This window comes from Kogia breviceps, chromosome 10 (assembly GCF_026419965.1).
Source record: "Kogia breviceps isolate mKogBre1 chromosome 10, mKogBre1 haplotype 1, whole genome shotgun sequence".
Lineage (NCBI taxonomy): Eukaryota > Metazoa > Chordata > Mammalia > Artiodactyla > Physeteridae > Kogia > Kogia breviceps.
In genome coordinates, this window is record NC_081319.1 from 29,967,335 (window position 1) to 29,994,049 (window position 26,715).

General features: G+C 41.1%; 1 protein-coding gene across 17 annotated transcripts in view; it reads left to right on the forward strand.

The window, feature by feature from the left end:
• The window catches only part of FHIT (fragile histidine triad diadenosine triphosphatase), a 1,470,752-nt gene that overhangs the window by 1,292,721 nt on the left and 151,316 nt on the right, over positions 1-26,715 (forward strand). For 16 of the 17 annotated variants that reach the window (XM_067043100.1, XM_067043103.1, XM_059078075.2 and 13 more), the window contains one exon: positions 2,915-2,983. The exons of the other annotated variant lie outside the window; for it this stretch is intronic. In XM_067043100.1, the coding sequence (XP_066899201.1) occupies positions 2,915-2,983 (69 nt within the window). The remainder of the gene's footprint in view (positions 1-2,914; positions 2,984-26,715) is intronic. 17 annotated transcript variants of the gene reach the window in all.

A 26,715-nucleotide genomic window follows, 5' to 3' on the forward strand; every position in this document is an offset into this window, starting at 1 on the left:
CAACATGAAGAACGAATTATGTCGAACTATCTCCGTATGTGCTGTTCACGGGGATTTTATCAGGATGCCATTCTATTGGAAGGCCATGGCAATGGTATTCTTTCACAACAGCGAGGATTGGGGCAGGCTTTATGGTGATTTCCCTTTTCTGAGAAGTTTAGTGGTTTGTCAGGATCTTGTGATCAGTCTGTCACTTAAGAATTTAAGTCAAGCTATCAGGCTGTGTTGAGAGCTATGCCCTTGGGGAAAATCATCTATACAGTGAGTTGTTTACTGTCATCAGTGTCACAGTGAATTTAAAGTGGTTACCAGTGATCAAGGGTGGCAATTCCAGGACTGGATGGTAACAGAGCCTATAGAAATAGCCCTGAACACTAAGCCAGGAGAGCAAGGTAGAGAAAAAGAGGTGTGGGATGGGCCTGGACCCGGGAGGTTTCCCTAATGTAAGTTCACAGCCACCTGTATGTCATTAGTGGACAAGAACAGACATATTCATAAGGACAAGGCACAGAGGGTGACCAGAGAGCGGGAAGTCGAGGAAGCATTCAGTAATAGGTCTCCCATAATGCAACAGGGCAGGCCAAACAGTGAGTGACCTTGGTGCTTACATTAGCACATTTTCAGGAGAGGAGGTCAGGAACCAGATGGATCCTGTGAACCGTGGTTGTGGCTGTCTAAGTATGGCCCTGGACCAGCAACATTGATATCACTGGGAGTTTGTAAGAAATGTAAATTCTAGGGGCCTGGCAATCTGTGTTTCACCAGGCCCCGGGTGCATGCTCAGATTTGAGAACCAGTAGTCAAAGCAACAGAAATAAGCTTTAGCAACAGAGTAACTTTAACCATGTCCCATTCAAGGAGCTTCTTAAGTATCTTCCCTGCTGGTGTGGGAACCAACCCCTAAATGTGATCTCTATCTGCTGATTAAAAAATAAATAAATAAACATAAATAAAAAGTAAGAGTAATACTGCTGCAGTTGTAGGTATTAAGTATTAAGTATGTGCTAAGCAGCATGCTAGGGACATGGTTAGCAGATTTGATCCTCTTAACAACTCTGTGAGATCGAAACGGGTGCAGCCCCCCTTATAGATGAGGATACTGAGATATAGGCCTTATGAGGCAAGACCAAAGAGCTAGTAAGTGGTAGGTCCAGGGTTTGCATTAGGCAGTTTGGCTGCAGGACACTGGTCTGGAATACCTGATTATTGAAAGGTCCAAGGGAGATGGTGGGGGGGTGGGTGGATGGATGGATGGATAGATGGATGGATGGATGGATAGATATAAGGAAGAAAGGAAGGAAAGGAGGAGGGAGGAAGGGAAGAAAGAAGGAGAAAAGGAGGAAAAGAGGGAAGAAAGAGGGGGAAAGGGTAGCTGCAGGTTTGGGAAGTAAAGATTGAGTACGCCTTCTTTTAAGAGTGGGCTATTTCCATGTACTGTGGCAGTTTTGCCGTCTTGCTATTAAGTCAACTAGCCCATGTGCATCGATCACTTTCAGCCTGGCTTTCTCCCGCACTGCTTCCTTCTAAGAGTTTGTTTCCATGGGTAGTTTGTGATGTATTTTTCCCTGTTTGCTTTTTCTCCCTGTCTCCCGCTGCTCACATAGTCTTTGTGACTTAGGCATGCACTCGTCCCAGTTGCTGAGGAATCCATGACTGGCTTCATCATTAACTGGAGAGTATTCTGGGAAAAACATGTCACTCTTTGGGGACCATGTGCTCAGGGGCTGATGTGAAGCTCCTCTCTGCTTTATTCACCTTGGACCGCCTTGTTCCCTGCCTCTGCTTTAATAGCATATCATTTTCCCCTCCTCATGCAGCAAAGCCACAGGGACACTTAATCTCACATTCTCCAGAGGCCCTTTGGAGGCTTGGAGGCTTGGAGCCTGATCACTGTAATCAAGAAGGGGTGGGTGTGATCGGAGGCTAGGTTTGATTCCTTGTCTGCCTGTCCACCTTTAGGCTTTTCCTTTTCACTTTCCTCCCCCTGGTTTTCGAACATAGCTCAAGGGCAGGAGTGAGGTTTAACTTCGGCTGAGGTACAATAGAGGCTCTTTGGAAATAAAACTTTTAAATGGCAGTTTAGCCTTGAAGGATATTGAATTAGATATGCTGTGTGCCTTGACTCATGATCTCTGCATAATAGCATTGCTATGTATATTACCTGGGTGCTTTAGTAGACTAGAGAAATGGACTGTTTAAAAGATTAACTTCACAAAATCAGTGTTATGTGCTGACAAAGAATGTGGTGCTAAGAACCAGATGGACTGGCTTCCTGTGCTGACTCTACCACTTCCTCTGGGGCTTTGACCTCTCTGAGCATAGATTTCCTCATCTGTAAAATGGAGATCTAGTAGAACTTGCCTCAGGGGATTATTCAGATCATTAAATGAGATAAAAGCTTTCTTACCATAGTAACTCAACACTTAATAAGTGAGAACTATTGATGTTACTATTATATGATTATTATTTGAAGCCCCGCTTCTGTAACTTGCTCCATACGCCTTTCTACTTTCGCTCCTCTGCTCTTTACTTATGCAGTTCTCTGTTAGCCAATTCTTATTTCTTGTCAGTTTCAGAGTCCCTATGGTCACCTTTTAAGACATGCTGTCATTTCAAAGCACTAGCTAAATACAACCAAGACTGACAACTATGAATAATTCCACAGAGCCCCTAAAACACTGGCATTTCACTCACTGCTCTCATATATGCCACCACATTGTCCTCTCTTGTTTTGAGCCTCTATTCTCTGCAGATTTCAGATATAGTTACTAAAGGTGATCATCGTCTTCCTCTGAAAAATAATCTAGCAGGAGCCATTGTGGAGGAATTGGACTTCATGGGAGCATCACTATCAAGTCTAGAAATATATGGGGAGATAATCACATTTTATTGTTTCTTCTTTGTACTTTTTCAGCACGTTCACATCCACGTTCTCCCAAGGAAGGCTGGAGACTTTCGCAGGAATGACAGCATCTATGATGAGGTAGGTCTGCTCTCTCTGATCTTATTGTTTGATCATCGGGGCTGGAAGTGTGATGAAATCGACCTAATGAAGCAGGAACCCTGGATATATGGTCTTAAATGGAATTCTACCCAATAAGACTTGGGAAGTGGCAGTAGAGGCCAAGGAGCTACGAATGGCCGTTGCAGAAACTGAAGACAAATGAATTATAATGATTTTCTTTTTCAAATGTAATCTGGCAGAAACCAAGTGTCTTTGTGATTTCTGTCCTGTCATTTACCAGGGCACTGAACATTTTCATGGAGGTGTAGCCCAGAGGTTCCGTAGGAGATAATCTAGAGTGCCACCAATGGAAATCAAGCAGATTGATCTTTGATTTCTTCTTTTTTTAGTTGAATACTACATTTAATTTTAAAACCACTTTGGAACTCAGCTTGTCTCTCCTAATAGCATTTATTCAGAGTGGAACTTTGAATTATGGTCAGCAGAAACTAGGTTGGTTTGAATGATGAGTGTAACCCTTGTGTCCTAAGCATTTAGCGGTTAACTTATTACTTCCATTCAAAGATATAAGTGTGAAATCACTATAAAGATGAGCAGTAAGAGCCAGGTGATCTGCTCCTAGGACCTCATCTACATGAGAACCTTCAGATGTCTGTCTGTGCTATGTGGAGCGTAGCCCCTATAATGGATATGCTGGTGTAAAATGTCAGAAGATAATTTCAGTTTAAATATTTCTTTCAGCAAGGAGAGGGCACCTATGTTCCCCACGTGTAAGAGCTGGTCTGATGGCAGTGGGGCTCTGGAGTGCTTGGTTGGAAAGGTGAAAACACTGTTTTCTTAGGCTGAACTGTCCCCTTGAAATCTTGTTTATATTCCAAATATGCTTGTGACAGAAGCTGGAGGGCTACATTTCAGCCCAGTTTGAGACATGATGTCCAAGGCTGAGGTTGGTGTGTGGCCTTTCTCCCCTCCACACTCTTGTGCGCTCTCGTGTACACTCTCCCAGTGTCTCCAGCCTCACAGGTGAAGCAACACATGTCCCCCTCTCCTACCCATTAGGAGAAGCTTCTCAGGAGAGGTACTTGCTAAAAGAGTTTTCTTTTTCCCCATTAACTGCTACGTCGTAAGTACCCACTAAGGGAGATTGTGGTATGAGACTTGAAGATGTTGAACTTCGGAGACAGGCAGAATTAGGTTCAAATCCCAGTGCCACGTACTTGGATTGTGTGATGTTGGACAAGTCACTTAAACCCTGTGTTGTAATCCCCTTTCCTTTAAAATGTAGGTAACATATAATACATATACTTCAAAAGGCGGTTGCATGTAATATATGACATACTGTACATGAAAAGCTTATTACAGAGATTGGTCCATACTAAGCATTGATTAATAATTAACTGTTTCTGTTCTTATTACCATTATTCATCTGGTTTTTAAAAAACCAGCAACAGTGAGTAAATGGAAAACCTGGATTGGAAGCCAGGTCATTGGATGCTCCCATCCAGCGCTCTTTTCAAGGGTCAGATTTCCAATTTTCCCTCTGTCTTAAACTGCTCACTCTGAGATTCTTCTTACTCTTTGTGCAAAAATACGTCTCCAGTGTGAGCGCATAATAAGAGAATGCCTAGAAAGCAGCACGAGAAACATGAGGCATGGCACGGGCATTATTGGTACAAGATGTAATGGACATTAGACTGAGTGACCTTAATCAGAAACGATGGAGTGATGAGGGGTGGCATTCTTTATCCTGATGGGAGTACTCAGCCCGGATTATGCATCCCTCCATGAAATACCACGAACACACTGCCTGGGAGGGTGAGAAGTAGGGGTAGGGACGGCGGGAGACTGAGCTCCGTAAAACATAATCGTATTCCTACTGCTGCAGAAATAGAAGATGATGCCTGGAGAAGCTCTAGATTATCACTTGGCTAGGAGTGTTGTATTCTCCCTGGGCACTGTTTTAAGAGGGATGGTGACAAATCAGAGAAGCTTCACAGACAGGTGATTAGGATGACAGAGCCTGGAAACAGTTACCTTGGGGAGTCGTTGAAGATGAAGATGTGTTGTCTGGAGAAGGGAAGGCTTGTAGAGGGAAAGGCTGTGACAGGGTCACTCTTTCTAAGTATCTGAAGGGCTGGCAGGTAGAAAAGGTATCAAAGCTGTTCTGTGTGGCTCCAGAGAGCAGATCTGAAACTGTTAGGCATCAAGGAGTCGGGTATCGGTTCCACGTAACAACAGGTCAAATTGATAGAAACTTCTGAATACTTGGAGTGCCTCGTGAGGGAGGGGGCTTCCCATCCCTGGACCCATGCAAGCACAGAATGAATGACCGTGATTCTTCAGGAGGACTTCTCCATCCAGTTCTTGGATGGGCCACGTGGCTCTGTGATTCCTGTCTTTACATATCTGACCATTTGATGGTTACCTCCATTTTTAGGTTACGAAAGTTCTATAACAAATAGTGCAGGGCTTCTGTTGTTGTTATTAGTGTTACAGCATTCGGGTGACTGCCTAATAAAATATATTCTTTCTTGTTCAGTTCATGGAAATGTAAGATATAACTCTTCCTTGACTTATATGAGATCACTCTAATGAGTTTTCTCATTCCCAGCCTTATTCCTGCTTTTCCTCCAGCTCGGCATTGCCTATTGATGTTCCATGGGCTTTGCTTGTCTCCTCATATGTGTTTTAGTTTGCTTGTGAAGCATTTTTTAATGCTTTATTTTGCCTGCAACATATTTTTTTAATGAGGCTGGATGCTATTAGGCATGTCACTCATTCTCCAGGTCACTACCACTCCCTGTCTCTTACCCAGCTTGCCTCACTTGTTTTTGATACCATCCTGGCCTTTGAAGGCGTTTGAGTTTGAGATCCTTGCCTATTTCATGGGTTACTCCTCTTCTCTCTACGACTCAGATATTACTAGTCCCCAGTATCCTCCGTCCAGTGTGTATGCCACTCATCTGTAACATCCATTTCGCCTCCTTGCTTCCTCATTTACAATGCTGTGGTCCTGGGTGAGTTCTTTCACGTCAGTAGTGGGTCTGCCCACCTCCCCAGCTCCTCTCAGCCTCATTCTTTCTCACCACTTGCTTTTGTCAAATTCTCGTTCCCACCTCAGGGACTTTGCACATGTTGTTTCCTTTGACTGTAACTTCTTCCATCTTCTCTTCCCCTTCATGTGGCTTCTTATCTTCTTCCAAATCTCAGGCCAAACATTACCTCCTCAAAGAGTCCTTTTTACTGATGCCCCCCACCTCATCTAAGACAGCTAATCCCCTATGCCCTCCAGGATAAGGCTATTGTATTTCCATGTTTATTTCCTTCATAACATTTACCACACTTGAAATACCTTCTTAGTGTATTATTCAGTGCCTGCACCCCCAACTACACTGTAAAGCCACGAGAACAGGGACCTAATCTGGTATAGAACAGGTAAATAAATAGTTGTTAAGTGAATGAATACCTGAAAGAACAGCGTGTTGAAATACAGGAACTTGAAATTCCCTACTAGTCCTTACATAATTTAAAAGGAGAGAACATCTTGCTTTTCAGAAGGTCAGTTTATTAACTCAAAGCTACACTGGGTGAGATTCTGACATGGTGATATCAGCCATCTGAGGTTAATTTAATGGAGCATTGATGAAATGAAGTCTGTTGGTCAGAAATCAGTGTACAGATGGCTGCAAATTGTGGCACATCAGAAGGGCTTGGTGAAGTAATTATAAACATTGTCTGACTGCTAAGCAAGTCTGGTAGGCATATGTCAAAGCTGATAAGAAACTTGCCTCCCCTGAAACCCAAACTTGCATGTCTGTAACAAATACGGATGTGGGATTTGCTGAAAACAGGCACAAGAGTTTCCCTTCCTTTCTTTCTAACTTTGATTATCACTTCTGAGTACATCTTCATCTGCTCTTCCTCCAGCTCTCTGGCCTGAATGTGTCTTTATGCATTTTGTTGGATAATTTATCTTCCTCACTTCAGAGGGTTAGTCTCTCTTCTCTCCCTCAAAACCGAGTTCAAACGCCATCCTTTCCAAGGCAGAATCTCGTGTAAAGCCCTTTCTTTACGGTTCTCCATGCAGATCTTGTTTATATGGTGCTCCTAAACCCTTCCTATATCTATGTTATTTAAATTTCCATGAATTACATGAGGCCTTGTCTGAACTCAATGGACCCTTCATTATCTTGACAAGTTGATGAAGGTTATGATAATAACATAAATGGGTCCTTAGATAAGAGAGCAGATACAGCTAATGCGGGGGGATGGAAACACCCCTTGCCTCATGTCTCATTAACTCAGTAAGGCTTACCCTAGCTGTGTCCCAAATAAGAAACTCTCATAACTGTATTGGACAATTCATTAAATGTTTATGGGTGACATTGAATGGTTGTGACTGTGCACTGTATATAAAACCCATTATGGGCGAAGGAAGTGACTATTATTAAGGCCAGTGGGACTAGCAATCAGCAATTGGAAAAACTCAACCATGAATTTCCTAGACAGAGCAACTGTGGGTTCAGGCATATCATGGGAAACAATTGCTTGGCTAAATACAATGCATGAACAAAACCAATTCGCTAAAATGCAGGTCATTTGGCCCTGAGGGCTGGAGAAAACGATTATATTGCTGATAATATTTATTGTTGAATTTGGATCTCTTTCACACACCATTTGACAATGGGCTCAAAGTCCATGGGTCCCCAGCTGACTCTCCAAAAGGGAAGGAATGTTTCACTGAGACAGTTAATTAGCTTTTGTTCCTCTGGGTTCAGTAATGGCCTCATACTGAGGGATGAGTTTTACAGTGTTTGAGAATTTCGGATTGTAAACTTTGTTACCTCTTGTTAAGAATTAAGTCAAAGACGCCTTTGGTTCTTCTTCAACTCATGAGAACTTTTAATTCAAAGAAGCTGGCTGTGATATAAGCAACAAATAAATATATAGTGTGATAATTTAATGATCTGTGACCTCAGATTCTCTCTGAGTGGATCTCCGAGTGCTCTTTTGATACCTACTTTAATGATAAAAGAACTCAGTAGACACCTGATTTACCCTTACTTAAGTCAGATTATTACTCAGTTAAATCTCTATGTCCTGCGGAAAAGGGAAACATAAAATTAGCAGAGTAGCACTTATCTGGTTAAAAGATTTTCCCACCCATTTTTCCTCGTAGAGATAAGAATTCAGGGAGGATGTAATTCAGATTAGTCATATTTGATGGAATCTACACATGTGGAATGTCGAGGAGCATGGAAAGCTATTATGGTGGTGATGGTGGGCTGGGAGCCTCCAGAGAATATCATGAAGTCAGTGGACACTTAAGAGGAAATAAAGAATGAAAGAAGGCAGAAGAGTAGCTGATGATGAGAGGACAGGTATCTACAGAATGGGCCTCAAGGCAAAGGATGCCACCTCTGGTTTTTCCTGGAGTCAGCTTCCAGAGAACTGACACCCTGGGTGAGGTAATTATAAACATTGTCTGACTCCTGGGTGTTTTCCCACAGCTGCTCTTCTCTCTCATCTGAATATGCTCAACTACATATTAGTGGGAAATAAGCAAGAAAAAATTAACTACATATCAGACTATCCATGGTACCAAGTAAAACCACTCCATCAAACTGTTCTATGTGGTCCTCCCTCATTATTTTCTAAATAGGCATTGTTGTGTGCCCTCATCAGTGAATTGTCTCACCAAACAGACATATTCCAGCAGAAATCTATAAGATGCTTGCTAGTTAAGGTGGACAATACCTGCTTCAAGAAATCCTTGTTGCTGGGGTATCTTTCTGTCTTTCTGCCTGTTTCTCACAATTCTGTTCTCAGACACTATTAATTGTGTCAAACTTCAGTTAATATCAAGACTTGAAGACTGTGCCATTTGTGTATTTTTTAAAGTCTTGGTTAGGTTTATAATCAGGGTTCTTGGCATAGCTATCAATGAAGAGTCACTTAAGAAGAGAGTCCAAAACGTTTTAATAACTGTTTAGCCTATGACCCACTAAAGCAAACTATCAAGATTTTGTATAACAAATGTTTCCAAATCAATTTTACTTAGAGAATTGAGAATGTGGGGAATAGGGATAGAAAAAAAAGTTGCGGGAGGAATATGTTATGAGCAGAAATGGATAAATACAGCAAGAATAAAAAAGGTATGGATTAAGCATTGACACATTTATGCCAATAAATTATAATAGCCTCAAAGAGAAAAGCCCCCAAACATTTGACTTGATCTCTCTCTTAAAGAAGAAAAGCAAAATAAGCAAGAATTAGGGGGGAAGTGAAGATAAAAATTAATACAATTTTAAAGCCCCAAAGCATTTGAAAATGCTTTTGCTTTTCAATTATCATCTGTCATTTGTTAGACAAAGAAGGATAAACTTATTTCAAATAACCTTTATAAATAAATCCTGTTACCCCTTAGCTTGGAGCAGGGCTCATTCTTTGAAACTATCATGTGTCATATTCCAGCAGAGATGAACAATAGGCCTCTGAGTTGCCTGCTTCAGAGAACGTACATAGAGCCCTGGAAACAGAGCCTGGCGTTTGGAGTCCCAGCTTGGGTGCCCACAATGTGGGTGTTCTTTTGTCACCATCACGTTACATCTATCTATGATCAGTGTCCCCAGTCCATACTTTGCACGTTGTGTTCTAAAGCAGCACTGCCCAATAGAAACAGAATGTGAGTTACATACGTAATTAAAAACGTTTTAGTAGCCACATTAAAATGAGTGAAAAGAAATAGATGAAATTAACTTTAATGATATCATTTTTAACCTAGTATAACCCAAATATTATCATTTCAACACGTAACTAATATAAGCCATTATTAGTGAGATATTTATATCCTCTTTTTGTATAGGTTCTTGAAATCCAATGTGTATTTTACTTTTCCAGCAAATCTCAACTCAGACTAGCTACATGTGATTAGTGTCTACCAAATTGGGTGGTGCGGTTCCAGAATTTATTCAATCCAATTAGCTTCATTAGTTTTCATAAAGTGTAATTTGATGTAAAACCTCTCAATTTCTTCACACTGGCCCTCCCCATCCAAAGGACAATAATTTATTTTTCCTGGTCCTGAAAATCATAACATAGGAATTATGTCATGAAACAATTAGGTTAGGTTCCGTCATCCCTGATCAAGACTTTGTTGAAGTTGTTTTTGTTTGTTTGTTTGTTTTGTGGTACGCGGGCCTCTCACTGCTGTGGCCTCTCCCATTGCGGAGCGCAGGCTCCGGACGCGCAGGCTCAGCGGCCATGGCTCACGGGCCCAGCCGCTCTGCGGCACGTGGGATCCTCCCGGACTGGGGCACGAACCCGTGTTCCCTGCATCGGCAGGCGGACTCCCAACCACTGCGCCACCAGGGAAGCCCTGTTGAAGTTTTAAAGATGAAATGACCTCAAAGATGACCAGATAGATCCCTCTACCCAGAGTTTACTTTTTTTTTTTTTTTTTTTTTTTTTTTTGCGGTACGCGGGCCTCTCACTATTGTGGCCTTTGCGGAGCACAGGCTCTGGACGCGCAGGCTCAGCAGCCATGGCTCACGGGCCCAGCCGCTCGGCAGCATGTGGGATCTTCCTGGACCGGGGCACGAACCTGTGTCCCCTGCATCGGCAGGCGGACTCTCAACCACTGCGCCACCAGGGAAGCCCTACCTTTTTTTTTTTTTTTTTTTTTTTTTTTTTAATCTTTTTGCTACTAATTTCACCAGGGATGCTCCTAAAATAATCCATGAATTTTGGAGGACAGATAAGCCACCATGTTAATCACTGTTTCTGAAGATTATAACTTTTCTATGGGTGGCCCAATCATGCATTACTCAGGTGGCTGAACTTTCTTGTTCCACTTTTGAAAAGAAACACATTAAATGTCCTTTTGACTCAGTATCGTCTAGGGGTTGAGTTTGGGACTCTGACTCCAGACTTGGTGTTTGTTCTCAGCTCTGTGTTTTTGTACAAGGTGCCGAACTTTTTCTGTATCTCAATTCCCTCATCTGTATGATGGAGATTGTGATGGGGCCGCTGTGATAATTAAGTGTTATTCCATGTAAAGCCCTGAAACAATTCCTGGTGGACAGTTAATGCTCAGTAAATACTGGCTTTTCTAATTTGTGTAATTATTAATGTTATCATCATCGTCATCCTGAGGGGTGTCAGAAGCATTCTAAGGAGTTGGTGGGAGTGGGTGAGGAGTCTGGCTGGCCAGAGACCATCTTCTCTGGAGACTCAGGAGATTTTCCAAATCCAAAGAACACATTAAGAGGAGATCATACAGGTTCAGTGACCTCGCTTGTGACTGTTATCATGCATGCCTGTGAGTGAGAAGCCTTCAAAGACATAGCAGCTCAATAATTTGTGAGCACATTAAACTTTTAAGCTGCCTCAAGTATGCAACCCACACTATCCAGACATTCAGACACAATGAGGAAATCTCTTCCAGGAAGAAGAAATTCTGACTTAGGATCTTATTCTAAGTCTTTCAAATTGCTTTAACTTCATGGCAAGCAGTTCATGTTAGAGATTTTTATGACCTCCTGATTTAGAGGAGCAAGTTGAGAGATGCCTGATTTTCTTTCTAATAAAAAAGAAATCTAAAAAAGGCTCCTATACCTGTATAGCTCTAAATTCTACGCATTGGGTCAATACAGTAATTTATTACAACTTCTTTAATGTTGAATTTGCTATTGAAATCTCAATGTCTTTTATGTTTTCCATATTTAAATGGGGAGGAAAAAAATCTAATAGCATTAGGCTAACAGTAACAGACAATAGATTAACAATAATAAACAATTCTAGTTCTTAATCTTTGTTCCTAGGGAGAGGACTAATGAAAACTAGAATAAACTCATTACTGTTATTTCATGAGAGTCCACAATGGGCTGGACTCTGTGCTGGGTGCTATGCATACATTACTTTATTCTTCATAAACCTTAATGGATAAAAATCATTAAGACCATTATCTTTAAGCTAAACCTCACAGAGGGTAAGTGTTTGCCTATCCTTTTAAGCAGCTTGTGGCAAAGTTGTTTATACTAAAGTCTGTTTGACTACAAAGCCTATGGTCTGAGGAAAATATTATCTTCTCTTTTATGGAAAACTCAAGGATAATGAGATAAGTCATTTTCTTAGAGACTCTGCCTTCCAGTGCTAAACTTTGAACAGTTTCCAGAGCTCTGTTCAACCTTAGAGACATTTACACACACACTACACACACACACACACACACACACACACACACACACACACACCCCTCATGTCCTAGATTTCCACTAACCCTGGACACATGACTGCTAATCAAGTATGTAAGACTTAAAATGTAGGAAATTGGCATCTTCCAGAGTTAGATGTTTTCTCTGCTTTTAGGATCTAACCCCTCAGCCCCCAGCTGGGTACTTTGTTATAACTCCTTTTTATAGTTTTGTGGGGTTTTTTGTTTGTTTGTTTGTTTTTTAATACAAGGAAGTCATCAACACACTCTAGCCAAGCTTCTACGACTCCCAAGCTCATCCTTTCTGAGCTGGTTTTGTGCACTGGAACAGTGTAAATACTTTTGCATGCCTTGTAGTGTATTCTTGTCATGATAGCACACTGAAATATTGAAAAGGAAATTGCTGCCTTTCCCCCCGCTCCCCCTCAAAAAGAAACAGTCCTTGCTTACAACTCTCAATGGACCATAAATATCTTCTAGGCCAGCTGCACAAGAACCTGTTGGAAATCCTTCTTACATTAGCAGTAACTAAGGAACTCATAGAATATTACCTTTGCCCTGCAGTGAAGCCTTGTTCCACCATCTTCTTTTTCCTTTGAAAGAATTTTGGTTCTTAGAAAACTCTTCAGTTATTGAAGAGGAATTTGAACATTTGGGTCAAATTCATGTATGAGCTTCCAGCTGGCCTCTCCGATAATCTTGGCCATGTCAGTTTGTTGCCGGAAGGGGGACCCCTTCTAGGGCCCGAGAGTAGGCTCTTCTCTAACATTCGGAAATGAATTGTCGGAGGAGACACATGTGCCGACAAAGCAAGGGACTTTATTGGTAAGGGGTGCCCGGATGGAGAGCAGCAGGTTAAGGGAACCCAGGAGAACTGCTCTGCTACACGGCTCACAGTCTCAGGTTGTATGGTAACGGGGTTAGTTTCCGGGTGTGTCTGGCCAGTCATCTTGCTTGGACCATAGTCTGACTCAGGGTCCTTCCTGGTGGCGCACGCCTCTCTCAGCCAAGATGGATTCCAATGCGAAAGACTCCAGGAGATTGGTCATCTCCTCCCTCTTTCGGCCCCTCCCGCATTCTCCTTTTCGGAGGCAGCACCATGTTCCTTATCGGGACCTCCTGTTTTGAGACAACTCGGGCAAGTGGGCGTGGCCAAGGTGGGTAGTTTCGGTCCACAGTTCCCTAACAAGTTGATGTGAAAACGAACGGAGGCTGAATATTTTTCAGCAACCTGATATGACATGAAATAAGCAATCTGACTTGTCTTCTTAAACCATTTTCCATCCACATGGTGTGTCTGCCATTTACCTTCCTTCCTTGGGGCGCTAGAACAGTTTCTTCTTTCAGAACTCATCTCAAAATCAAGAGCATGGGGCGCTTGAAGGGGTTCCATCTCTTGGTACTTTGTAAAAGAGGTTAGATGTCATCAGTTGGTCATACCATCCAGTGGAGGGGAAGAATGTGGTGTGATTATGACATGACATGCCGGTGAATTAATGCATCCAGTGAAATACAAGAGGGAGCAGGGAGTTATGTTTACCTCCAACAGATAATAAGAAAACTGAGGTGCATGAAGACCTAGTAGCTTTTCTGAGGTCACGGAAGGAGTAAGAAACAGACCTGGGATTCAAATTCAGGCTTTCTGTTTCCAGAGTCTGAGTTCTCTTTCACTCTGCTGCCTCTGTGAACTCCCAGAGGTGTTTACCTTTGTCCTCCCTACCTCCTCACACCCGATAAATCCCACTGTCTAATGGAGTGGGTTCTCAAGAGATATTTGTTCTGCTGAAGCCTCAGCCCCCTGAATTCAGAGCCCCGCTTTCCCATTCTTCAGTTCCATGGCTTTCCTTTATCAGTTGCACACCCCCTCCTTTTTTTGAGCCCTACCTTCCTTCCTGTCTAAACACCTCCTCTCTACAATAATGTATGTCAATCATTGCTCACTAGAACTGAGGAAAAACAAAGCATAAGAAGAGCCTGTACCTTCATTCTAAGAACAGTGGTTCACATTGTTACCTTTCCTGAGATGACAAAGTATTTTTCAAACTAGCAAAGCCTGATGGGAAAAGAGTGGGATTTTAAATTTTATTTTATTTTTGGCAGTACGCGGGCCTCTCACTGTTGTGGCCTCTCCCGTTGCGGAGCACAGGCTCCAGAAGCATAGGCTCAGGAGCCATGGCTCACGGGCCTAGCCGCTCCGCGGCACGTGGGATCCTCCCGGCCCGGGGCACGAACCCGCATCCCCTGCATCGGCAGGCAGACTCTCAACCACTGCGCCACCAGGGAAGCCCAAGAGTGGGATTTTAAAGCTGAAGTATCAGGCCTTAGTCTAGAGGTATAGTGAGACTTTGCTGGTAACTCTAGAATCAAATCACAAAGGCTGGCTCTAGACCTTGTACCCATCTCTGGAGTCTACTTGAAATTAGTTTTCTAAATGTCCCGTGAGGGCCCCGTCAGCTCTCTAAGATAGACCAATCCAAGATGGAATAGTACACATGCACCTTCATATTTTGGAAATGTGTCAACACCCTACCAAGAGACTAATAACTATTTCTATTTTCTCCCCTTCTGGGCTCAAAATGTTGTTGTCTGTATCGTAGTTGTTGTCTGTATTATCTTAGAGCATGGACCTATAAAACTTGAGTAACTTATCTATTTAATTTTGAAAAGTCATTACCTGGGAAATAATTTATATGCCAAATAATAGAAGAGTATATTTTAATGGTATATATGCATATATATGAATGAGTGTTTTTAAATATTTTTAATGGCATAAAAGATTGGAATGTAATATTGAGGAAAAGAGTGGCATATAAACCAAGAACAGGATGGAAGCATATGTACCTAGTAATTAAAAGGGATTGTGGGTGGATAATGGAATCATAGATCACTCATGTATCTGTTTTCATACTCTCTGGCATTTCCCAAACTTTATATAATGAATGGACAATAATTCTGTAATGTAAAGAAAACTTGGAGTCATTTTTTTAAAAGCAGATGTTCTATGTTCCTTTTTACTCATTGGCAGAGACCAGTGGTGAACAGAAAGAAATTGACTTTAGTTTTGGAAAGGACCTTGTGGGAGATAGTCACGTTTGACCTACCAGTTAATTTGAAATACCCAGAGAAATGGCCTTTTTGGGGCTTCGACTCTCTGACTTCTTAGGAAAAAATATTCTTCAGGATATCATTTTCCCTGACTTCCTGCTCTGAGAAGCAGGGGAAAGGATACCTTAAAAATAGGCCCTCATCAGCTGACTTGAAGACAGGAAGATCTTCCCAGATTATCCAGTGGACCTAGTATAATCACAGGGTGCTTACATGTGGAAGCGGGAAGGAAAAAAGTTGGTGTCAAGAGTGATACAGCATTAGAAAGAATCTACTGGTTATTGTTGGCCTTGAAGATAGAAGTGGGCCGTGAACCAAGGAATGCAGGCAGCCTCTAGAAGCTGAAAAAGGCAAGAAAACAGATTTTCCCCTGGAGTCTCCAGAAAGGAACACAGACCTGCTGACACCTTAATTTTAGATGGTTGAGACTCATTTCAGACTTCTGGCCTCCAGAACTATTAGATAATAAAGGTGTGTTGTTTTAAGCCACCAAGTTTGTGGAAATTTGTTACAGCAGCAAATATAAAACTAACGTATCAGCAAACCTCAGGATTCAGCCTGGGCTTTGGGAGAAGAAAAAGGGTTGGATTGCATTGCCCTAGTGTGCTCGCTCTCTGTCTTTCTGGCTTTATCTCTCTTAACTCTGTTCCTTCTCCAGTCTGAAACTCTTTTTTTCAAGTCTGGGGATGGGCAGGTAGAGCTATTCTGCCTCCTTATTCCTGCCTGAATTATTTCCCTCTCACACTCGGGCAGTGCCTTCAGCACTTAGAAGCCAAGTTGGTGAAGGCAGGAGACTCCTGCTACCCATTAGAGACACTTCCACTCATCCAGGAGAGGGTCAAGAGGGAAAAGACACATCAGTGACCACTTTGAAATATTAACTTGCCTCATATGGATAAGAAATGAGCAACAGTAACTATGGAGAGAGTAGGAACCCCTAAGTACCCCGGGCAGTGTGCTGCGATAGAGAGCCAGCCAAGTTCAGGGAAGGAAATGACCACCTTCCTTCCCTCCTGTAGAGGCTCATGTCCTGGCTCCATGGCTAATGAGACCCTGGTCAGCTCCCTTTGTCTGGGGCTCAGTTTCCCTATCTTCAAACTGAGAGGCATTTATCTCATCTAGGTCATCTCTAAGCATACTTTCAGCTCTGATAACTTTGTGATTCCATGACACTAACTAGTTCAATTGAGAAAGAACCACTTGCCCTGAGGACTCCTTCCCTTTGATTTCTACGTGGAGGCCACATAAGCATAGCAGAAAGGATATTGATACTGCAGTTGACTTTTAAAGTTCACTGAGAAGGGGAGATGAAATGAAAACACACCAGATGGAATGTGAGCTCCCTACTATTTCAAAACTTAGACATTTCCACTAAATGTTGGCACAAACTTAAAATGAATGTCATCTTGAATGCTATTTACAGTTTTCAAAGTGACAACAATAGTCTTTTTTAAAAGGAAGAGAGACTAAGTCTGATTCTAAAACTCTTGGAATTTTATTTTATGGTTGGAAATAATAGGAGAATGATCAGTTGGATATGAGAATAATAGGGAGGGGAAAGCATGCAGGCAATGGAGACATAGCTGTGACCCCACCACTGAGTGACTGGGACTTCCAGGAACCAATCCGAAAAGGCAGTGTGAATCTTGCTCTTCATCCAATGCAGATTCACTAAATACACTTTCAATGTCTTTAATTTTTAGGGGTCCCACATGCTGCGGTTCTTGATCCAGTTGGGTAAGAGACCCCTTTGAGAATGCTGTTGAAGACTGGGAGGTTCTTAGCTAAGAAAATATTTAAAATATTTACATAGATACCTTAAAGATTTGGATTTAATATTGGGATTATTGAGATTTTTTTTAAGTCCCAGGTTAATAATACCCAACTTGAGGTAGAGAGAAGAATGTTCTCAAAGTCTAGGAAATTAGTAAAACCAATTTTGTGCAAGTTGTGTACACACACACATATACACACATGTATATATATATACACACACAGAGAGACACAGTCACGGGATTGTGTTCACATCCTTGAGGCTCACTGTGTCCACTCAAGACCCACTTCTCTCCATCTGAGAGCATTCGACTGTTTAGTTATTCTCTCTTAGAGCAAGTGTCAGAATATGCAAAAAGAGAATGGAGTCTTTTGAAAAGGAAATATTCCCTACTCTTGGGGCAGTGAGTTTCATTGGGGAGCCCATAGTAGAACCCATCTGATGGTTGAATCTCCCACCTTCCCTTTAATTAAAAGTTCAGTTCCAGAGTCACACAGTAGCTTCCAGAAAACGGATCATACAGTTCCACAAAGCATTGGTATTTGCACTTTTAAGTTTAGCTGTGAATTGACTTGATTTCTGATGTCTGAGGATTATATAATATCATCTAGATATAGAAAACAATTGTCTTGAAACTTACCTATCATAAATCTTCTTGAAGAGTCAAATAGTCTTTAAATAAGTTGTAAGAATTGGATTTTTGCCCATTCTATCGGTGAAGTTACGCATTCAGTTTTTTTAATTCTCTGATATACTTGTCATGGTTATTTTTTAAGTGCAAGATGACTCAGACTGTGGCTTTACAATATGTAATTTTGAAATTTGAAAATTTTAAAGAGTTATGGAGCTGGTTGATTTCAGAGTGATTGGGGGGGAAAAGTGACTTTAAAAAAAATCTGAATTTATAGGTGCCATCAGTTTTTCATATTCAATTAACATTTTATATACAGTCACCTCACTGCTAAAAGGCTTACTACTTGGGAGGTTCTGGGTTAGTTTAATTCAGACATTTAAATTCAAGGGGTAAGTTGCTCAAACTTCAAGCATCTGAAAATAGAATGCATCCCCCTTTTCCATAAAATGGCCCCTCTTCTGCCCATCCTTACTCTTGGCACCCCCGTTCTGAACAATCCAGGTCAGAAAACGTGATGCATCTCTAGCTCATTCTTGAATTTCATCCTTGAATTGATAGACCTTGTTGTTCACCAAGTTCTATCAATCTTTCCTGCCAAGCACCTCTCATAGTGCTTCCTACTCTTGGCTCGGCACAAGTCCTGGGATTCTACTCTCCAGGGTTTTTCTGGGGCTTTCCCAAGTCTCCCAAATCATGTTTTCAGGCTACTTCTCTCTTGATATTGGGTGAAATTAGAGAGAAATCTCACCTTGCATTTTTCTTCCCTAATCTCTTTGTGAAGATTGGGGTGGGAGATGTTGCTGCAACTCCAAATCACACATTTTCAAGGTTCATATATCATGTAGCACGAATCAGTACTTCATTTCTTTTTATTGTCAAGTAATATACTGTTGTATGACTGCACCACCTTTTGTTTATACATTCATCGGTTGGTGGCCACTTGTATTGTTTTTACTTCTTTATGAATAACATTGTTTGTAAATACTTCGTATGAATAATGCTGCTGTAAATACTACTATTCATATACAAGTGTTTGTGTGGACATATGTTTTAATTCCTCTTGGGTATATACCTAGGAGTGGAATTGCTGGGTCATATGGTAATTCTATGTTTTCAAAGTACTGTCAGACTATTTTCCAAAGCATCTATACCATTTTATGTTCTTACCAGTAGTGTATGAAGGTTCTAATTTCTCGGCATCTTCATCAGCACTTGTTATTTCTAATTTTTTGATTATAGTCATCTTAGTGGTGTGAAGCAGTATCTCATTGTGGTTTGATTGGATTAGCCATCCTGGATGGCTGATGATGTTGATTATCTTTGCACATGCTTATTGGCCATTTGTATAACTTCTTTGGTGAAATGTCTATTCAGATCAAGTGCCCATTTTTAAAATCAGGTTATATGTCTTTTTATTATTGAGTTGTAAGAAGAATCTTCATATTTAGCTCATTTAACCCTTGAAAAGTCTCTCTGGGATTGGCATACTTTATTTTGTAGGTAAAGCAACTGAAGATGTTCACTTATTGGCCCAGGGTTCCATAGAACGCAAGAGCGGAGTAGGACTGAAGCTCTGGCTTTTTGACTCTGGGCTAAGGCCATTTCCTAATAGTGTACCCACTCTTATATTCTTCACCATTTCCCTTGAAAAGTAAAACAATGAAGAATTACAATGACAATAAAACATATGTTAGTATAGTAAAATCCAAAAGATAGTGTAGAAATGAGCAGACTTAATACTATAAAGGAAAACAGGGTTAAATGAGAACAAAACCAAAAGCATAAGGACAGTGAGGGATTAGGTTAGCAGACAAAACAGGAAGTAAATTTTTGCTTCTTTGGATGATGTTGGTCACAGAGTGGGAAGAAAAACAGCTGGCCTCAAGATTATCATATCAAGGAAGGATTGCACGGGCTCCAAACAATTTGGCTTAAGGCAGAAGCCACCCCTCATCTTTGTGTTTGCCTGGTACATAAAGAATGGGCAGTTCAAGCACAGGAGGGTGGCTTAGTGCGAGGGGGTGCCAGGGTGGCACCTGGAAGGAGTCAACTTCTTTGACTCAAGGAGAGGAAAGTCATTCAGTTTTGTCTAAGTGTATAAGTCTAAGCATCCTTGTGTGGCAACTTCCAGGGTACTACTCATATATCATGTGGTTCAAAGACCATGTCACCTCACCTGTTCTGCTCTCCAGCCTGCATAGTTGCTGGGAGGAACCATTTACTGGGAGAAAGGCAGAGACTCACTGTCCTCAGCAATCTGGGGCTAGTCTGGGACTGGAGCCACGGAGGGCCTGTAGCTTAAGTCACTGTCGCTGTCCAGGTGTCTACCTCAGAGGGTTAGGGCTACACAGAGAGATGAATCCAATAGGCGCCATCTCGTATTGTCCCTGTTACGGTGCTCGATGATGATGAAGAGCAGGTGCAACGTCTCCGGCTGAGCCTCTGCTCTGCCTTCCTGTTGCCTAACTCATGGGTTGGCAAACAATGGCAGGTGGGCCCTTGGCCTGGCTTTGAAGATAAAGTTTTATTGGAACACCGCCATGCTCATTTGTTTACAAATGGCCTGCAAAACCTTAGTTATTTACTTTCTGGATCTTTACAGAAAAAGCTTGCTGTTCCCTGGCCTGGCAGAGTGCTGGGCCCACAACAACTGATTCTTAAACCCTCCATTGATTTGCATCCTTTCAGTTAATTGACTCAAAGCTACAAGCACCCTTTGGGGAGTCACATTGTTGTCAGTTCCACTGAGACATTCTCTCCCTAGTGAGGGCTCCTGTTGCTCAAGGCTGGGTGCCAGCAGAAGCCACAAAGTCTTTGTTTTCTTTAAATGGTTAAAATCTCTCCTGCTTCCCTACTCCAGGGCTGTCAGCCTTCTACCAGCCATTATCCACCTACTCGGATGAGATCATTTTCCAGTTGCAAAAATGTCTGAAGTTTACCATTTTACCTACGTCATATCATGTGCCGGCACGTGTCCCTGGAGGAAATGTCAGCTCTCATTTCTAAAGTTCATGGCTAGTGGAGGAGCAAAACACAGAAGCGTTATGTCACTTGCCCAAGCTCCTGCTTTGAATCCCGGCCAGGGTCTAAATCCAGGTCAGGAAAAACGTGGATGGTTGAGGCTTTATCATGGAGAAATGGCAGCAAGGATTCTGGTGATAGTCAGACCTGGGGACGGAACTTTCTGCTGATTCCCAGTGTCACCCCTTGGAATCTTGGTTTCCTCATTCATAAAGTGAGGCTAAGAATATTTTCTAGGTCCTGGGTGGTTTGGAAGATTCCATCAGGCAATGCTTATTCATTGTCAGGTAGAATACCTGGCTTGTGATGCTTCACAAATGTTAGCAACCATTATTGTTGTTGCTCTTATGAGTAGTATTATTTTATTTTTGTAACTGAGAGGTCAGTGTCTGAACTTGATCTTTGTGGCTCTTCATTCAGTGTCTGGAGTCAAAAAGTCAAATGCCAACAGAAGAAAGACAGAGACCATTAGTGATTAAAGTTGGCTAGGAGTAAGAAAACAGAATCTGTAGATTGTATTTATTATCTAAAAGATGCAGCTGCATGTTCCATTCTGTTTCATTGTTGCCAAACAGGAATGTGGGACTAAAACTGCCAGATCTAATAACTGTTCCTGGAAATGCTGGAAATCTTAGTTTTTAACATTGAAAAACAGTTTCCATTAAAAAAAAAAAATACACATGACAAAATCCTACCAAATCTGAAGGTCATATCTGGTTTGCAACTTCTTGTATGAAGGCAGTAAAACCTTCCCTGGGAAGATCCTTCCTGGGAAGCTCTGCTTATATTTGTTTACATCTGAAGATGGTTTCACTATCTCACTTGAACATCCAGCAAATATTTGTCAAATAATTCTCACGTGCCAAGCACTCAACGAAGGATTTAGAGATGAGCCAGACAGATTGTCTGCCCTCAAGAGATTCTCATCTAGTGGGAGAATCAACATGTCATAAAATAATTGTAATAGAGTGTGATACATGGATATTCTCAAAGTCTGTGCACCTGCCACAGGGAGAACAGGAAGGGCATTCTGGAGGAAGGGGCATTTGAGTTGAGTCTTGAAGGATGAGTAGGAGTTTGCTGGACCAATAAAGGAGGGAGAAAAGGAAGCCATGTAGGCCTGTATTGTGCAACACAGTGGCTATTTAGATTTAAATTAAGTAAAATTAAATAAAATGAACCATTCAGTTCCTGTGTTGCATAAGCATAAGCCACGTATCAGGTGATCCGTGGACACATATGACTAGGGGCTACCACATAAGACAGTGCAGAAAATTCTGTTTACTGAATTATGGTGTCAGTAAAGATGCAGTTACCCCAAGACACTAACATGCTCAGAACACTGCAAGTTTTGGGGTATAGATGGAATGATAATAACTAGAGTTGGAAAGGTGGACAGGAGGCAGAGTGAGAGGATGTGTGTGTGTGGAAATTCAGCATTGTTCTTTTCAACCTTGACTCTGCTTCATTCAGTATGCCACCATCTACCCACCCTCCCAACCATTGCCAACATAGTGGTGGCTTTTTTTCTTATAGCTGATACGCATTCAAATATATCACATGGTCCTAATAAAGCAACATCATACTTGTATACGCTCCAGGTTTCTGCAAGGGGTGACACACTCTCATTCTTGCCCCAGATACTGCCTATGAATATTAAATATTTTAATGATTTTTTTCATAGTAACAAAAATTTTAAAAAAGGAAAACAGACTTAAATTTTTTTCATTCTATGCTGTTGCTCATTGCTGAATCATATTTGGAAACTTATAAAGTCATCGCTGTGGTTATGTACTGAGCATTATTAAACTTATTTCATTGTACTTTCATTATTTCATTCTCTTTGCTTGTAAGAGATTTAAAAATGTAAGATGAACTTTAATTTAGTGCTCATGAAGAGACTGAGAGAAATTTACACTAACAATTGTTAATTGTATTTCTGAGTTATATTTGGTGATTGATGAACCACTTTTCTTTATTATTTTGATGATCAGTCTTACGTTGGATTGCTCTCAGTTAAACAAAGGATGAGATTTGGGGTTTAGTTTGGAAATGCTAGGAAGCTCTTTTGCAAGTGACAGTTCACACATATTTCCTTCCAGATGATGTCTTTTTTCTCTTAGTTTATGTATCCATTTACATAACCATTTACATATCCATCCATTCATTCTTCAGAAATCTATTCATTCAGCAAATAGCCTTACATTGTGCCAGGCACTGGGCTTGAGTTACAGCAGAGAGCAAGACAGTCAGATTTCCTGCTGACGTTCTAGTGGGGGAGGCATGGCCACTACACAAGTATAACTGAACAAATATAAAGAGTAAACTCGCAGCTTGTGCCTCATAATCTGAAGACAATAAAAGAAAGTGATCTGTCTGATAAAGGCAGGGAGAAGGCAGTTCTTGATTCTGCGTAGTCAGAAAATTTCTCTCAGATGAGCCGACTTTAAACTGCGTCCTGAATGATGTGGGAGCCACGGAAGGATCTGGAGGAAGAGCACTCCAGGCCTTGGCAGAGGCTCTGAAGGGAGAAGGCACCGGGTGCATTGCTTAAGTAGGAAGGTGGCTACTTTGCTTGGAGTGTGAAGAGGCGCCAGACCACAGAAGGCATGCAAGCTCCGGTAAGGACTTTAGCAGGTCTTGAACACAGGAGTGGTGGGCCTGACTGGTGACTTTAAATGGATGTTACTGTGTACAGAATGGAAGTTAGCGGTCAAGACCCAAAGCAGCGTGACCCGTTAGACATGTTGATGATGGTGGTTTCGGCTTGCCTGGTGGCAGCAACAGTGGAGAGAAGTGAGTCGATCCTAGACATATTTGACACAACTTAGTGATGGGTTCTGGATGTGGTACCATTTACTGCTGTAGGGAAGATGGGCGTGCCAGAGAAAGGGACAGAGTCATTAAAGGTGTCTAATACGCTAGGTGCTCACATAAGCAAAAGTGTGTTTGCCTGTATCTTCTCTTTTCTCCTGACTTTATGTGACTCTGATATGGAAGAAGTACTTGTCCTGCTGTGGAGAAAAATGGTGACCTGCACCGTTTTCCACTGTTATCGTTCATTCACTCCACAAGAACTAAGAGAGTCCCTAACAAGAACGAGGCGCTATGCCAAGCACTGAGGATACAATAGTTCCTGCCCACGTGGGGCTTCCAGTCTAGTGAGGGAAATAGTTAGCAAAGGAGTCCACACTGATCTGTGTTCCATACCAGTGCTGGGTTTTACCTCCACACTACGTATTGATGTTTGGAACCAGATAATTCTTTTTTTTTTTAAGTCAATTGATTTTATTTTTTATTATTTATTATTGAAGTATAGATAATTTACAATAGTATATTAGTTTCAGGTACACAACATAGTGATTCAGTATTTTTATAGATTATATTCTGTTTAAAGTTAATATAAAATAATGGCTATATTTCCCTGTACTGTATAATATATCCTTGTAGCTTATTTATTTTATACATAGTACTGATATTTTGTACCTCTTACTCCCCTACCCCTATCTTGCCCCTCTCCCCATCTCTTTCCCCACTGGTAAGCACTGGTTTGTTCTCTGTGAGTCTGTTTCTGTTTTGTTACGTTCATCCATTTGTTTTATTTTTAGATTCCACATATAAGTGATCATATATAGTATTTGTCTTTCTCTGACTTATTTCACTAAGTATAATGCCCTCTAGGTACATCCATGTTTTTGCAAATGGCAGAATTTCATTCTTTTTATGACTGAGTAATCTTACACACCCACACCCACACTGCCCCCCACACACATACACACATGTATACATTTACACATCTTTATCCATTCATATGTTGATGGACACTTAGGTTGATTCCATATCTTGGCTATAATAAATAGTTCTACTGTGAACATTGAGGTTCATGTATACTTCCTAATTAGTTTTCATTTTCTTCAGATATATACCCAGGCGTGGAATTGCTACATCATAGGGTGGATCTGTTTTTAGTTTTTTGAGGAACCTCCACACTTTCTTCTCCAGTGGCTGCACCAATTTACATTCCCACCAGCAGTGTAGGGTTCCCATTTCTGCACATCCTGGCCAACATTTGTTATTTGTAGACTTTTAGATGGCAGCCATTCTGACAGGTGTGAGGTAATATCTCATTGTGATTTTTGATTTACATTTCTCTAATTATTAGTGATGTTGAGCATCTTTTCCTGTGCCTTCTGGCTATCTGTCTATCTTCTTTGGAAAAATGTCTATTCATGTCTTCTGCCCATTTTTTAGGCAGGTGGTTGGTTGGTTTGTTTTTTTGATATTGAGCTGTCTGAGCTGTTAATATATTTGAGATATTAACCCCTTATCAGTCATATCATTTGCAAATATGTTTTCCCATTCAGTGTGTTGTCTTTTTGTTTTATCAGTGGTTTCCTTTACTGTGCAAAAACTTTTAAGTTTAATTACATTCCATTCGTTTACTTTTGCTTTCATTTCCTTTGCCTTAGGAGACAGATCCAAAAAAGTTGCTACAATTTATATCAAAGAGTGTTCTTCTTATGTTTTCTTCTAGGAGTTCTGTGGTTTCAAATGTTACATTTAGGTGTCTAATTCATTTTGAGTTTATTTTTTATATGGTGTGAGAAAATGTTATAATTTCATTCTTTTACATGTAGCTGTCCAGCTTTTCTAGCTCCAATTATTGAAGACACTGTGTTTTCTCCATTGTATATTCTTGCCTCCTTTGTTGTAGATTAATTCACCATAAGTGCATGGGTTTATTTCTGGGCTGAACCAAAAAATTCTTAGTTATAGAGGTGGGGCTGTGCATAGTAAGATGTTTAGAAGCAGCCCTAGTTTCTACCCACTAGATGCCAGTAGCACCTCCTTCCCAGCTGTGCCAACCAAAAATATCTTCAGACATTGTTAAATATTCCCAGTGTGGCAAAGTTGTCCCCAATTGAGAACTCATGCCTTAATTCCAACTCATGTTGCCTGATGGCAGAAACTAGCAGAAGACCTAATATAGTCCAGTTCAGAAGCTTATTCTCATCACCTGCCAGGTATGAGAGTGTTTCCTTGCCTATTAGTAGAAGCAAACTTTCAATATATGAAGGCAGATTATAACACATGAAATGGAACCCATCTCCTTTTGATCCTTTATTCAGTTGGTTGAACATACGAGGTGTGGGATTGCATGTTATTAGTAACCTAGGAAGTCTGGAGAAGATCAAGTGATTATTTAAATCAAGATGCATCAATTTTGAGTGCTTTGCAGTGCCCTTAAAATATGAGTCATTGAAAGACATTTTGACCTTTCACAGTCTAAAGATGGTATAACACCACACTTGTAACATGTTGCATTTTGGAGATTAGTTCTACCAAACTCATATATTCCATCATAAAAGGAACTATATAGATTTGATTTATTCCACTCCTCCACTGCCACCTTGACTTCAGAGGATGGTACTCACCATTTCTACTCTTGAGTTGAGGAGCAGATTCTAGAACACAGTCAGCGCTTGGGGCAAAAGGCAAGCCACCACTCTACTCTGAGATGTCAATTACAACAGTGGTGACTAGTCCTGCTGGTGAAGATGCTAGTGTTTACTAAATGACAATTGTGTGCTAGACTGTAAAAGTTGTTTAAAGTATAATATTTATTCAATGTTTGTAATAACTCTATAAGATCATTTTTGCTATTTTTACCAGTTTGCATGTGGTAAATTGAGGTTAAATGTCTTGCCCTGCTGGTAAGTTTTAGGGCTGGGATTCAAACATCAATGTGTCCTCAGAATCCATGCTCTTAACCTCTATGTAAAACTACCTCTTGAGGCACTATTAATTGATCATGTTATTATTTTCCACTGAGTCCAGATATGGCCTTAGAATCATTTTCAACACAGGCTACTACCATTTGATCAGACCTGGTATTTGAGAATAAACCTACTTGCCCATCAGTACCTTAATTCTCTCCCCTCAAGTACTAGGCTGTGAATTCTTCTGAGACAGAATGTGGGGATGCTTATAGACACATGTGA